The sequence below is a fragment of the Epinephelus moara genome, chromosome 22 (assembly GCF_006386435.1).
Source record: "Epinephelus moara isolate mb chromosome 22, YSFRI_EMoa_1.0, whole genome shotgun sequence".
Taxonomy (NCBI): domain Eukaryota; kingdom Metazoa; phylum Chordata; class Actinopteri; order Perciformes; family Serranidae; genus Epinephelus; species Epinephelus moara.
In genome coordinates this window covers 24,699,370-24,715,240 of record NC_065527.1, presented here as the reverse complement: position 1 = coordinate 24,715,240, position 15,871 = coordinate 24,699,370, and the positions used below count along the sequence as shown (strand labels likewise).

At 42.2% G+C, this 15,871-nt stretch overlaps 1 protein-coding gene across 1 annotated transcript in view; it reads left to right on the top strand.

Moving 5' to 3' along the window:
* samd12 (sterile alpha motif domain containing 12) overlaps positions 1–11,895 on the top strand; it is a 70,219-nt gene extending 58,324 nt beyond the window's left edge. The window contains exons 4-5 of the mRNA XM_050035174.1: positions 8,116–8,256; positions 11,747–11,895. Coding sequence (XP_049891131.1) covers positions 8,116–8,256; positions 11,747–11,895 — 290 coding nt within the window. The remainder of the gene's footprint in view (positions 1–8,115; positions 8,257–11,746) is intronic.
* Positions 11,896–15,871: the final 3,976 nt, after the last annotated feature.

The window sequence follows — 15,871 nt, the reverse complement described above, 5'->3', positions numbered from 1 at the left end:
GGGAGGTTTTGTGGATGTGAATGATCTGCTCACACACTTTCACTTCGAACACCAGCAGATCAGTTTTCTCAGCAAAAAAAAAAAAAAAAAAAAAAAAAAAAAACATTCTCAACTTTCTGAACAGATTTCCGAATCTGCCATTTAAATGGCAGTGGACCAGGTGCTAGCACCTGGCTTTTAACAGAAATTGGAGATACTCTGATTGGTTTAATTCATGTTACACCCAAAGCACACCTATGATTACTAATTACACTCCCTTTGCCCCTTGCGCCTTACTCTGTACCCAGATTATGGGTCGTCTAACTAGCAAAGTGGAGTTGGACACACCCTAAACGCCCTTGCGCCATGCACTTTAGATCGTGCAATTGTTTAAATGGGGCCCAAAAACTTCACACATATATACAAAAAATAAAATAAGGCACAAATAAATTAAGAGATGATAAACATTCAGCAATAAAAAGTACAGCATCTAAGCAATATAAGTACAAAATATAAGCAATATTAATTATAAAGAAATTAATTAATTCATTAATGAGTGTTCAAAACATCAGCAGCATCATCAGCAGCAGCAGTAAAGGTGCAGTATGACAGATATGGAGTGATGTGTGTTGGAGTGTTGAATGGCATGTGGTTGGTGTAGGTGTGGTGTATAAATTACAGATTCTTGTGTGAATCAGAGAGGGATGTGCTCCAGGTAAATGACAGAATCAAGGAAGTAGGTGGAAGAGAGAGATTTTTAGAGTTCAGTGAAAAGCAGCAGCAGCAGCTCATCTTCCTGGGAGTCTGGATCCACTAACCTGCTTATAGAAAGAGGGGAAGAAATTATTTACCTCATTCCAGGGGGAGCAGAAAAGTATGGTAGTCAAGATGCTATATGAATAGTTAAGTGACAGTGAGGAAGAGGGAGTCTGGGAAGGCTGGAGGAAAGAAAGAAGGGGGCTGCAGTGTTTTGTTATGTGCAGAAAGCAAATAGACGGGACTGTAGGTTGGTTTGTCGGTAGAGCAGTAGATTTCTACCTATTTGTTTTTATGCGTATTTTGAATTCAAGAAAAGATGTGATAAAGTCTGATGGAAACAGATTTTCCTAAGACACCCTGACACTGCGGTACATGCTGCTGCATCTTGGCTCATTCTACCACTTAGAATTACATGCCACTGCTCCACCAGAAAGCCCCCAAAATAAAGAATAAGGAGGCTTTCACATCAGGGACCCAGGCCCTGATCCAGGTACACTTGACCCTAAAGTTCTTGTGATCAGTGTAAACACTGTGTACCATATCTGGCACTGTTCATCAATCTGTGCTTGGGTCCACTTGAAAAGGTGGTCCCAAGAATGGTTCATGTGTGGTCGCATCAGGTGTGAAAAACAATTTTTCAAAAACAGGGAACTGGACTGCAATTTAATCCAAGTAGCATTCTGCGAGTAGAGTTGCCAAGGCATTTCTCAATGCTGTTGATCTCCTCCAAAATCTGCATATGGATGCAACACACACCAATATCATCCTCTGAACTGCACGGCCATGGGTGATAAAGTAGGAAGGCAGGCGAGAGGATCATTCTTGACATTGTTTCCAAATTGTAAGTAAGCATTACAGGTCGACTGTATGGGCTTGGGATCCAGCAATTGGCACTTTTTTCTGCACTGTAGCAAAGACATAAACAAATGTTACATAGATAATGACGCAAGTGTACTCCGTTATGGAACAACATTCCTACTAATGTGAAAGCTGAGTGATAGGAGAGTGGACTGAGGGGGAAATCTTTTTGAGGCATGGTACAAATCAGTCTGACCTAATATGAAAGCCCTCTAAAAAAAAAAAGCAGGGTTTTCCGGGGTGTACTTAATTGCAGTATACCCAGTTTGAGTCTGGATGGGGTCTATGTCAGACCCTCTTGATCACCATAGTTCCTGATTAAAAGCATTATAGGGTATACATTGATCAGACGTTTCGAATTCATTCATTTGAAGAACACAAAAATCATTTTAGCAGCAATGACATACAATCATTTGTCAGAGCTACTGGTGTTGAATTAATAAGCAGACATCAGAGCAGTGCTTGAAGTGCCAGTGTTCCCCTTAGTCACATGTTGGCAAATGTATTGGGGGGGGGAGTCAAGTCCTTTACAAAAGAGTCATTTCTCATGAGTCGGTTCTCTAGTGGCTGATAAACCACATGAACTGGGTTATTAAAAGAACCAGTTTTTTCATTACTGGTTTTACTAAACCAACAGATAACAGCAAATGTTAGAACTGACCCAACAAAGGAAATATAAAACTCTTTAAACAGAGACTTGTCAATCTTGAAAATTGTTGGTTTGCTTTTTTAAAATGATAATCAGTTGGATTCAAGATGGGACCCAAATATTCATACCTCTGGTCTGCCCTGTAAAGATGGCAGGAGCAAGAGAAGAATGTAATCTTGTCATGTATTGGTGCAATATTTCACAGCGATTTGATGAAACGTTTTATTTTGTTTAAGTTTGAAAGATTTGCTCAAAATGTGCAAAGCATTGGAAACAGTGAGAGAAGACAGGAGATTCTGTCAGTTGTCAGAGAGAGATTTGAATCCAATCAGTACTCTGTCATAAAAGAAGCTGTGGTGACAGGACCACAGAGTAAGTGGATGGAGTAAAGAAAAGTCTAGAGCACAGTGCAGTGATTAAACATGCTCAGAACTAGAGGCAGGCCTTAACTTCTCTGCTGTTAAGCAAGGAGTGGACAACAGTGTCACAGTGTGAGTTTGTAAAATATATGTTTTGGGACAAGAGTTAATGATTTTCCGCCATGTCTTCTTTATGCCATTTTTTTTTTTTTGAGTTGACCTGCAAAATGAACTGAGACCCATGCTCTATCATCGTGCAGTAATCTCATTGAATTAACCATGCAGCAAGCTGACATAATATTTTGTCTGTACCACCACACGGCCCAGTCGTGGCCCTTTTATCATTTTTGATGCCTTTTACACCTGATTCCCTATTTCTCTATAACTTCCAGACATTTAACTTTCTTTAAGTATCTCTCCCTCTCTTACCTAATTTGTTTCCTCTTGACTGATTTCATCCTCTGTCCTCTCCTCCTCCTCCTCCTCCTCCTCCTCATGGCCATGCTACACTGCTCAGTGTATTAATTGTGGTTTGAAAAATTCCCAGCTGAGGCTTGGTGGGATTGTCGAAGCCAATGGCTCAGAACTGCAGGGCGAGAGAGTGAAAGCTTGGACTCCTTACAGAAGCTGTTCCACCCTGTTGATACTGCCTCGCCGACTGGAAGCGTTGGCACCCACCGACCAGAACTGGCAGTTTGTTTGCCGTTATCCACTGTACTCAACCTGCCCACATTAATACACTTATTATTTTAAGCTTTTCGATGATATCAGGCCTGGTGTATTAACACCTCCTCAAGTTATTAAATGAATGAAACATTCATGCGAAATGCTCTTTAATCCTAAATCATAATTGAAGGGTTTCATTGATGGGCCAGTGTGTAGGATTTAGGGGGATATATTTGCAGAAATGGAATATAATATAAGAAGTATTATTTCTTTAGTGTATAATCATCTGAAAATAAGAATTGTTGTGTTTTTGTTACCTCAGAATGAGCCGTTTATATTTACATAGGAAGTGGGTCTTTGTCCACGGAGATCGTCAAGACTTTTAACTGCTGGCATGTTTCAGAAGTCCACCTTCCTTATTTCTGTAAAACATGGTGAACGTAAAGAATAAGATTAGAAGAAGATTGATACTGCTGAAATGTCTGTACACTAAGTATGAAGCTACCGTCAGCAGAAGGCTAATTTAGCATAGCATAAAGATTGGAAAGAGAGGGCAACAGCTGGTCTGGCCCCATCCAGAGTCTGCCCAGCAGCACTTCTAAAGCTCACTAATATCATTTATGTCTGATTTGTTTAATCCGTACAAAAACTGAAGTGTGAAAATGTGCACTTCACCCTTTAGTTAGCTGACGTTATATAAATAGCAATGTTGTCCTCTACAAACGTTAACGTTGCCAGCAAGTTAACGTTTAATACGAGCCGGGCCTGTCTGAGGCCTTCCCAACAGGTTAGCATAGCGAGCTAACAACAGTCTGTAGCTAGCGTAACATTGTTGGATCACATCATCTCTTATAAAATAAATAAAAAATAAAAGCTACTACGGGAATACGTTCTGGATATCTCAAGTCACTGTTGCAGACACCCCAAGCACACCTTTAACCATGTACCAGTACGTTAGCAACTGTTGCTATGGGGTGGAACACTCTGGTTGGTGGGTCAGCAGACCAATCAGAAAGCCAACAAAGGGTGAATTCACCATTTTGGAGGGGATTATGTAGTACTGCTATACCACTTTATGGACTATTTCTCACCCAGTTTCTGCTAGTGAACTGTAGAGGCCCTGGTAGGTGGATTTTGCTACCCTAGGACTAGCTGTTTCCTTCTCCCGCAGTCTTTGTACAAAGCTAAGATAGACAGCAGCTGGGATTAGCTCCATATTCATTGAGCAGACATGAGTAGTGTCTCCTAGCAAGGAAGCAAGTGCATTTTCCATAATGTAAAACTTTTTCAAATACAATGGATTTTTTAAAAGGTCTAGCAAGGAGATACAACTCTCTTAACATCACTATGTAAGATAACATACTGTACCTTTTTTTTGTCTGTGAATGACTTTTTGCAAGACAAAGGGCATATATAAAATATATATATTAGTACATGCATAGCAAACCAGTCACCAGAATAAATGTTAGCATTGTATCTTTCTGCAAACCACCGATACATTACATCTGCACGTTATTATGTAGCAGACACATTGAAACTCTAGTCAGCAACACTGTGGTTAATGTGTGGTTGTTAAGGCACAAAAACCAATTGGTTATGGTTAAGAATATGTTTCAGCTTAAAAAAACTAGTTATGTTGGTGTAATTCCAGCTGGAACTGCAGTGATGTCTTGGTAAATTTTTATGTGGCACTATCTCTGGTGGAAACACAGTGGCAGGTCACTAAAAAACACCAATGCTTGGCGGATTAAAAGCTGCTAAAAATGCAGCTATGGCTGGTAACAAAAAATCAGTTTTGTCTCTCCATGTCAACATGTGAATGATTTAATAAATGATCCAAAGCCTTTTTTTTTTTCTTTTTTAAATGCAGTGATTATCAAAGATGCTGTGTGAACCATCTGTGTGTCTCCTGATCAGAGAGCTGTGTTGTATCTCCTGTATCTGCTGTTATTTAAGATAGACATCACTGAAGCAGAGAGAAAGTGAACCTCTGTTGCCATGCCGATCTATCTTTGGTTACAGGATGAGGCGCCAAGTGATGGTTGGTCAATATTTATAGACTCATAACAGCATGTGCACGTTGGTTTTCTTCTGTCAATTTGTACATCTCCTTCTTCTCCCCCAACTTTCCACCCTCCACCCCGCCTCCGATTCATCAGCCCTCTTTCCACCTCACTAATCTTTTTCTCTCCATTCTCCCATTTAATATGCTTCTCTCACTTCTAAGTCTTTATGACTCTACTTTGCTCCCCAGTGTTTATGTAATGGGTACTTTCAGTGCCATTTTTGCGTTGAAGCATCTTAACTGTGTTTGACATCTTAGCCCCATCTGGCCACAGCACCGTGCGAGGAGCTGCTTTTGTTAAGGCAGGAGAAAATTGGCCTAACACAATCAACGTTATACCGCCAACACTTAAGGGTACTTAGCTTTCCCAACTACTCCCTTCTGTGCTGTGGTAGCAAAGTGGTAGCGTGGGGCTCTGCTTGCCCTAACGATCCACAATAGATCGCCCAAACAAGTCAAGAGACATAAAATGATAAAGTCTGCCTTTTCTCTCTGTTGTTGCGTTAAAAAGGAGCTCTGAATAAGAGCAAGTACATATTTAAATCATGAAACAGTATTGAATGAAGCTTCATATTTGTTAATGATCAGACCATGTGCAGAAATAGCTGATCAAAAGAGGAGAGAGAAAATTAGGGAGAAGATTGTGACAGACTAACCTCCATGAGCATATCAGGACTGATCATTCCCCTCGGCTGGCACCCAATCAGAGCCAGTTTCTTGCCTAGGGAGACATCAGGGCAAAGGAGCAAAGGGAGCTGTCAGGGTCCAACCAAAACGCCTAGTAATTACCCTGAATTATCATCCTATCTGCTTACCATCCCACATGTTACAAAGGCACTCGTAACAAGCGTTAATAATTACACCATACTCGACTTGCATCTTACCAACAGCCCAAATCCCTCTCATCGACACTGATTGGATGATTAAATCATGGATTTTATACAAGGATTTGCAATTAGGGATGGAGCTATGAGGGTTTCTTGCTCAAGGGACATACACTACTGATATTTATGTAAAACCTGTGCTGCATTTTAGAAGAATGGCCTTCACATTGCTGGTCTCAAGACTAATTGGCATTCACATAATAGGCAACAGTTCCTAAAAACAATTTGTTTTTTATGTCAGAAAAATGTTTTAATCAACATTTGCAGCACAATTAGTGCGGCTAAAAACCTATGACCATATTTGTTTGTGTTTGTTTTGTTATTCTGTTCCTCCACTGACATGAATGCTTCATTTGTACCCTTTCAGAGTGTCTCCAACTGTGTATGTTGAATTCTCCCGGCTTCGTGCTACTCCTGTCCCTTAAAGCTGGGGTGGCAGAAATCTGGACAAGAAAAAAAACAGAATTTAAAAATCTACCCTCCTTGAGGCCTGAGCACCAACCACAGGCTGTAGCGAAGGCTCTACTAAAACTAAAGACTCTGTTTTTTCCTCCAAATGAATTGCATTTTTTGATGGGCTAAAGTTGCTTTAAAAAGCATGAAACTTTGCACATGCATCAAAACAGGTGATAAATTGGGTGATTTATCTGCCTCGTGCCCAGGGATTACAGAACGGCTCAGTCGTGAGCCCTACAAAACTTCAGCAAAGTAACCTCTGCGGTGCGTTTCACCTAGATGTACAAAAAAATTGGGAGGCACATGTAACATCCCAGTAAGTAAGTAAACCCAACAGGAAGTCAACCACCCTCTCTGTCCCATGCCCTTTCCACCAGACAACTATAGGCATATGCACGCGCTTCATACACTTACCCAGCGTTTCCCATACATTGTCTGATATCAGCGTACAGTTGCACACAGATTATTCACTCAGCCCCTACTTGCCACAATTTCTCCCCGTGTTCACAGACCACAAATGAAACAAGAATTAGCAAGCTAACATTAGCCACCCCCCGTCCCTTCGCTTCACTCTCTGCCGACGTGGACATCTTCCTCGGAAGAAGCTGGCAGCAGCTTGGGAGCCAAACCTTCAGTGGATGTAGCAGCTCCAATTCAGCCAGCGCAAACTCCCCAGCACTGGGGTTCACAGCGGGCTAGTGGTTAGCGACAGCCCTGGGTCTAACCTATTAGCTAAATCCGGCTGGGAGTTGAGGCTGTCTGGTCCCCTGGAGCTGGGGTTTATGCTGGCTGGATTCATGTTGCTGTGGCTGCTGATTAGTGGTTCGTCTTCAGAGCTGCTGCCCGCTCTCTTTCTGGTGAGGTGGTCTGTAGTGGGGGGGAGTGAGGCGGAGGACACGCTGTGATTCAGGGCTCGAGCTAATATTAGTTACATAAACGTGACCTTAAAGCTGCAGCCATGAGCCTTTGGCCCCAGTTAGCAGAAGGCTAAACTGTTAGCAACATTTTTTTTCCATCTCTGAAAAACTTTGTTGATGTTGACATGTTTTGATGACTGTCAGACTCTCTTTCTGACTCTCTGGTAATAAGTCAGTCTTCCTTTTTGGGTGGGTTTGTACTGTAAGCAGTTGTTGCCAGTGCTGGAATAGCAACTTTCCCTGCATGACTCTCTGCTGTTGAATCAGGCTTTCACTGAAGGGACGTGCACGTGCATCTCATTTGTAAAACAGCCAATAGAACCGCCCTCTGAAATGACCTGTGATTGGCCAAAGTCTCCCCTCACAGTATAGATTTTCCGAAGCTTGCAAACTCTAGTTTTCTCTCCATCCACTTGATTTACAATATGCTCAAAGTTTATCATGGGTTTTCGCCCTGTGACACCAAAATTAAACTGCCAAACGGAGCTTTAACCTTCAGCTTTGTCTTGTTGCTTCTGCTTAGGGCGGGCTCTGATGAGATTGACAGACAGAAAGCTGGAAAGAATGGGCATCATGCAGGAAGCCCAGAGGCAGCACATCCTGCAGCAGGTCCTGCAGCTTCGCGTCCGGGAGGAAGTCAGGACCCTTCAACTTCTCACACAAGGTAGATTTTTCAGCACACGATCTCACCCTCAGTCCATCATAAAACACATAAAACATGCTGGAGACGTTTCACTATAATACTGTTTGTACATTTGCAGTCACATGCTTCAAAACACTGCAGGTGTTTAGAGCACATAGTGTATCTGTATCTCTCGCGGGTAAAGATTGTTCACAAGGACACAGACATCTCACATTCTGATAAATATTCAAATCATTTACTGCACAGCATTTATGTGCATGCCATCTGTAGTCATGGCAATCACTGCATGTTTTAAAGCTTGCAGGAAGTGATGAATCAGAAATGATTATACAACAACAAGAGTCATGGACAGATTTTCTCCTTTGGTATTTTTTGGTGTAAAGTGATCACAGAGCGGTCATTATATATGCTGACTTCTCGATGTTGAAGTCCATAGATATGTCTTTGTGTCATTTCGAGCTATTCTGCAACATGATAACATGGTGCAGCTTTGAGGCCTGGACATACCAGGATTAAAATTTTGTAGTGAAATCAATTCATTTTCGTGATAAGAGGATCTGCTTGAGAAGATAAATCTGTGCAAATGTTAACCATAGAGTTGATGAGCGAACAGCGTTGACCAATAGCAAGCCATCTTGACAGCCCTGACCTGTTTTCCCTGTTTGATAATGTTTATTGAATCAAATGGTGTGCAATGATGAGCAGATTGCCTGAGGGAAGTAAACACAACAGATCAGTGAATAAAAGGGAAAGAAGCTATGGGAGCTACTGACAAGTGCTAGCCTGGCCAGGCTGGCAGCTCGCCCAATTAGCTCACCTCACCAGCTACAGCATTTCACAGGTAGCCCTGCAAGTTGTCACTTTGTGACTAAGCTTCAGGTCCAATGCGTTTGCCAGGCACGCACAGAGGGTGAGGCTGAGGGTGCCTGAGCACCTGTCCCTTTGCCTCTTGAAGTTCAAAGTGCCCTTTTTTGGGGGGTGGGGATGGGGGTCAAGCCACTGTCATTTGAGAACAATGTGTAGCCTGTGGAGTTTTTTTATGAACCAATAAAGTAATGTTTTCATTCACTCCTCCTTACCAAAATTATATCTCTTATTGAGGCCTGATATAAATGCTAAATGCATTTCTAAAGATGATAGCCAGTTTAGTTTAGCTTAGTTTTTGGGTTGTTTGTCCGTCCATCTGTCAGTCTGTACGTCTGTTCGGCTGTCCATGCGTCTGTATGTGCGTCCCATTCTTGTGAGCCTGCTATCTCAAGAATGCTTTGAAGGAATTCCTTCAAATTTGGCACAGATGTCCAATTGGACTTAAAACTGTACTGATACGTTTTTGGTGGTCATAATATCAAAGGTCAAGGTCACTGTGACCTTGTTTGTCTCATTCTCTTTATGTGATATCTCAAAAAAGGCCTTGAGGGACTGTTTTCAAATTTGGTACAAATGTCCACTTGGACTCAAGAATGAACAGACTAGTGTTTGATGGCCAAAGGTCAAGATCACTGTGATCAAGAATATGTTTTTGTCCATAACTCGGTAGTTATGAAGAAGTTTCACACAAATGTCTAGCAGGATAAAAATAATGAAAAAGGTCAAAGATCAGCTTCATCATAATCTTCTGCAAAAACACTTTACTGGCCATTACTCAATGTCACAATTTGGGAACAGAGGGTCAGATACTGAATAGGTGACACTAATCTTGGGTGTCCATCTTGAAACTGTGCTGATTGTACTATAGATGGTCTATGGTGCTGGACGGAAGATGTGTGTGAAGCATCCATGTTTTCACAGACATGGATGTAAACTGTAAGTGCAACTTGACGAGTTTGCGGAGGCATACAACTGTTAGGCGACAATTCTAGTTTTATGCCTTCTTGTTGACTCAGACTTGGCACATCAATGGATTGGTGCATCCTTATGCAAAACATTGCAACATAGCCTAATAATAATTAAAAATGTCACAGGGACCTTTAGGATTGACAGCATCACGTACTTACCCAAAGGTTGGAAAGTAATAACTCAGGCTGCTGTTAAGCTGGGAAGTTGTTTCACGTCACATTTCGGGCATGATTGTAGAGTCTAGAGTCTACCTACTGCATGCAAGACACTCATCTCCACAATATGTGTAGGTGCTATTTCACTCCAACGCAAGCACGAAGACAATCAGTGCTGGCCCACTGACAGAAGAACAAATACCTTCACAGTTTTGCAAGCTGCGGTTAATACTCAAAAAAGGAAACACAGTCAGTGTTACTGTAAGAGGAGATTAACAGTTTATCAAGCTTGGCAGAAAGATCTGCACTGAGTAGCGTGAATTTAGAATACATTCTTAAGAAATGACCTTCCTATAAAAGATTAGCTTATTATTAGAAAGAATTACAGATAGAATGTCGAAACCACTTCTGTTACAGTAAAAAGTTTGTCCAATAAAGGAAGGGATTGCCTGGAAAGTTTTGAGTCTTGAGAAATATTCAACAGAGCAATCCAGAGGGCATGAGATAACGAAGATTTGTAGCTATTGGTATAAACCATGGAAACAGAATTAGAGTAGAAAGGATATTTACACCCAAACCAACATAGCAGGATGATCAGAGCGCCGGCCTTTTTGTGTGTACTGTTGCAAGCATTCTAGCGGGCTAACTTTTGTCAACTGACTTGCCGCAAGTCACATACTTACTGAGGAGAGGAAGAGACCTCTGCGGATGAAACCCAGGTACCTCAAACTATATTTAAGTGCGGTTTGGATTAAGCATAATCCAAATCACAATTCATCCATTCATTTACCATAACCGCTTATCATGTTGGAGGTTGCAGGCGGCTGGAGCCTATCCAAGCTGACATTGGGCGAGAGGCGGGGTACGCCCTGGACAGGTCACCAGACTATCGCAGGGCTGACTTACAGGCAATTAAGAGTCACCATTTAACCTAACCTGTATGTCTTTGGACTGTGGGAGGAAGCAGGAGTACCCAAAGAAAACCAAGGCTGACACAGGGAGAACATGCAAACTCCGCACAGAAGGGCTCCCCTACCCTGGGGTTCGAACCCCCACCCTGTGCTGAACCAGGAACCTCTTACTGTGAGGCCACAATGCTAACCACTGTACCACGCTGCCCACCAAATCAGAATTATTGAGATGTGAACATGCTTTATATTCACAAAATATACAATATACTCATCCAACTGATTTACATTATTACCTCTGCTGAATGTGACCTTTCATCAAAGACATATGTAATGTGCTCCAACAACATTCAGCTTTCCCCTATGTTAACTTTGCTGCTTATGATTTACAGAATTTGCATTTCATTATAACACATTTGTTGGCTGTTACACAAGGGACCAACCCCTCCCCCATTAATATTTTTCTATATGCGCAGTGTGACACCCTGCAGTTTCTCACTTTAACCTCATTTCTTTGTTGTCTACTCAACGCACTTCACACTTGGCACAATGCGCCTGGCTGTTGTTTTCCATCCTCTCCTTGCTTTCTCCGTCTCACCCCGTGATTCTCAGCTTCCCTTGTCTCTTACTCGGCAATTCTAGCAGCTGCCCTCCTCCATCACCGCTACCACTCCACAACACCACCCCGCAACACCACCCCTACTTCCATCAGCACCCGTCTGCCCACAGACTCTCAAACAGGGCCTTGCCGCAGGGGCTGAGAAACAAATTCTAGGGATCTTTGTCACTCCGGCCAAATTCTTGGAAAACATTTGGAGTGTAATAAAGCAGCTCCTATCCCCCGCTGCTGTTTTGGTCCCCCAGCAAGTGGAAAATAGAAAGAGAAAGAGAGAGTGCAGGGGAGAGTTTAGCTGAGTGATGACACTTCGCTAAGGGCTACTCTCAGCCTCCCATCCTTTTCCTCCTCGTGCTCTCTGTCTCATCTTTGCCACTCTTTTTCTCCTCTCCTCTCCCCTCCTCTCCTCTGTATTGATGATATGGGAAGCGACAGCCCACCTTGCCTCAGCAGCGATAGGCCGCTGGCCTCAGCAGGAAGCAGCCTGTTAGTAGAGCCGAGCTGGGCCTTGGGGAGAAAGGACGGAGGAATATTAGTGGAAGTAGGGAAGAAATTTGAAATGAGAAGATGTGGAGGAAGAGGAACGTTTTTTTCATGTTCTTATTTGAGAAAATTAGGTGTACATGCTGTTCTGCATGACATGAATTATGTATAAACTCATGAAAATCATCACAGGAAGTAATAACAAATGCTAGAAACAAGGATAAGGTCTTGTGAGGAATTAAATTCTAAAAATATAAACAGTTTTAATTTGATAGCGGTGGTTGCATTGTGCTTTATTGTAAGCATTGTTTGAAGTTTCTTGTATCTGCCAGCTGTATCACTGAGAGTATGTGATGGGGAGAATGTGCAACAGTGAGAAAAGGAGTAGAGGGAAACAGAAGTATTTTAAGTCTCCTAAGCTGTCGCTTCTGGAGATGCTTTTGGCAGGGAGCGAGAAATTGGAAGGAGAAGAGATGGTGGAGTATTTCCAGGCCCAAGGCACACTTCCTCGAGCTGTTGCTAGAGGGAAATACAGCTGTAACCAGCAGGAAGCCGAGCCAGAGAGGGAGAGAAAGAAATGTGAGAGGGAGAAGGTGGAGAGGAGTGGTGGTGAGAAGATGATGATGAAGACAGAGAAAGAATGAGGAGGAGGGATGGTGAAAAGAGTGGGGAGAGAGGGAGACAGTAGGTGTCGAGAAGGTAGGATGAGAAAGAAAAGGAAAGGGAGAGAGGCGGTGAGAAGACAGAAAAAATGGAAAGTGAGGAGTGTGAGAAAGAGAGGAGGTGAGAAAAGGAAACCCTCCTCCCTCTGAGATCTGATGGAAGATAAATACATATCTGTATCTGTGAAATATCTAGGTATGAATTATCTTTACATGTAAAAATATCTATAACGTACTGCAAATCCTTAAATAAAAAACGGATTCAAATAGCTGAGTTAATGAAAGCCAAATAAAAGGCATTATGATTTTATTAACTACTTCCTCTGTATTTTGCTGCTGTTGTTTTTTTTTGCCATTGCTGTTCTCAGGTAAACACAACGCTTCCTGCAGATATTTGAGCCACTGGAAGACTTTAAATGTGAAACATGTGGGTAGAAAGGGTTCAGTTTTACTGACAGTATCTCAATAGTGACAGAAAAAAGTATAAGTAACTGGAATTAATAGGTGAGTTGGAACATTGAGCATACATTGATATGATTATCAAAACTGTGATATGAGACTGGATATTGTAAAAGCATGTGTTTTTTTCCCCCTGGTTAAAGACTGCGTTCAACCCAATCACCTCAAAAAAATGTTGACATTGTACTTTTTTGAAAACTCCGGCTGCATTACGTATGTTATGATGTTGCAGATATGTTGAAACTTAATGTTTCTTTATGTTTCAACAGCGCTGTGCTAAAAGTATGGTTAAGTTTAGGCACAAAACCTATGTGGTTATGGTGAGATAAACATCATGTTTTGGCTTGAAATACCTGCTCGCAGTCATCGAGCTAAGCTATTGGCTCAGCTAATCAGTCATACGGACTTCTCGTATTGTCTGAGTATACATGCAGAAGAGAAATTCAAATTTCTGACAAAGTACGTCTGTCTCCGCCTCGATTGGCAGCGCTGTGTCCTTTTTCAATATAGTGCATATTGAACTAGTTCCGGTTCTTGTTCAGAAACTTTTTTAAATAAATCCGCGTTTTGCATTTTCCTACCATCCATAAACTTCAAAATGTTTAGCTCCTTTAGCTGTCGGAGCATGGATGTAGTGTCCCCGCCCGTCTTCTGCTTCTCAGTCGCCATGGTGTTTGTTTGTTTTTCCGGGAGTTACTGCACTGCTGCTACGTCATCTCCTTCTTCTTCTGGGTGAAAGCCTGCGAAAGAAAAAGTGGTGCATGTGCAGAACGCCGAGTCCGACTCCAGTCGTACTAAGGGGATACATGCAGCAATAGTTTGATTTTCAATCGAATTATCTAGGTGTGTTAGTCGAGCTATGGATGGTCCAATTTCAGTCAGACTAAGCTGTTTACATGCATTTAAAAGTCCGGTTTCAGTCGGACTAAGCCAATAATTCGATTTTCTCAAGCTGCATGTAAACGTACTGAGTGTCTTGATAATAAACAACTGCTTTTGCAGCACTATCCCGGCAGGAAACACAGTGATGTCTCTGTAAAAAAACAGCTGCTTGTCATGGCACTATCCCTGGTGGACACACAGCGATGGGTTGCTAAAAAAGTACCTACGTTTGTTGGCTTAAAAGCTGCTGGAAATGCAGGGATGACTTGCTAAAAAAACAACCAGTTTAGTTGGTGAAGATTCTCAGTCATCCAGGTCATGGTAATCCTAAGTGCGATATCGTAAGCAGCTGGACTTGCTTGAGTTTCTTGAAGACGCTTGGTTGAACTGAGGAAACCCTTTGGATGAGAGGTGAAATGCATCTTCAAGACACTCAAGCAAGCCTAAGATATAGCACTTACAGTAGGATAACCAGTCCGGTTGTTTGTTGATCTCAGACGGTGGTCTGCAGTGGTTTTCAGCTTGGCGTCCTGCCTAGATGTCCCACCATCCACCATCCCCTCCACCTCCTGATGACAAAATCAGCTCTTATACTACGTCACTTTAAAAATGTTGATAAGATTTGTTTGACCGTATGACCTGAAGTTTCGTATGTACTTTTACCCATTTAGTCATATCCACGTTACTGATGATTGGCTATCAGAAATGTTACCTTGTTAATGTTTTGTTGAAGCATCAATGGTCAACCCAACCCAACAATATCAACATCAGTGTATTCGGTCACAAATATTGTGATATTTGATTTTCTCCATGCTGCCCCGCCCTGTTTGAACAGTGTCCCTGTTAAAAAGAGAAACTCAGAGCATTAGAGTGGTGAATGTAGTTGGACTGTGTTGTTGTACCCGTGGCACTACTGTTAAGTAAATGTCAATTAAGCAAAATTCATCAAGACAACAGGTAAACATTAGCTTGCAATTAGCTAGCAAGGTAAAGGCCCCAGGCACTATTTTAAATTTCTGGTATATAGGTTTATGTCGGAGAGAGAATAGCAGAGAGAGAGGTGCACCATCTATATAGGAAGACAAACATAATAGAGCCTGAAGAGTGCGCTGGAGCAAGCAAGGTACACAATAGAGGAAAAGAGCAGACGAGAGAGAGCGAGGTGTTGTAATTACTGCAGTGTACCCAGACAGAATTAGCTAGACGGACAGTGATTAACCTTTAAGGCTTGCTGGGCCATGGGAGGGAAATAATTAGATTTCCCCTCTCTCCCTGTCTCTTTGCCACGGGGACGGCGGAGAGTGGAGGCTCATCACTTATTGCTTACAGTCAACAGAGACGGACCGAGGCACTCCAAATAGAAAGCGATACCCAAACAACAACGGCCTCAGAGTGTTGAGAGGACGACCTCGTAGTGGTACTTTGGAGTCAGTGCAGGGTGAAAAGGGTGAAAAGCAAGGGTACTTAGTTCCACTGCTCCCCTCACGACTAAGAGGTGCTTAAGAGAGCTTGATAAAGTAGTTCAAATCTTGCTTACTGTCTCAGCTCTGAACACGATGCCCAATCACTGCAGAAAGTGTGCATGCTTGTCCAATTGTCAGTTTTGGAAAGCTACAAAAAATATTTAACGCAGCC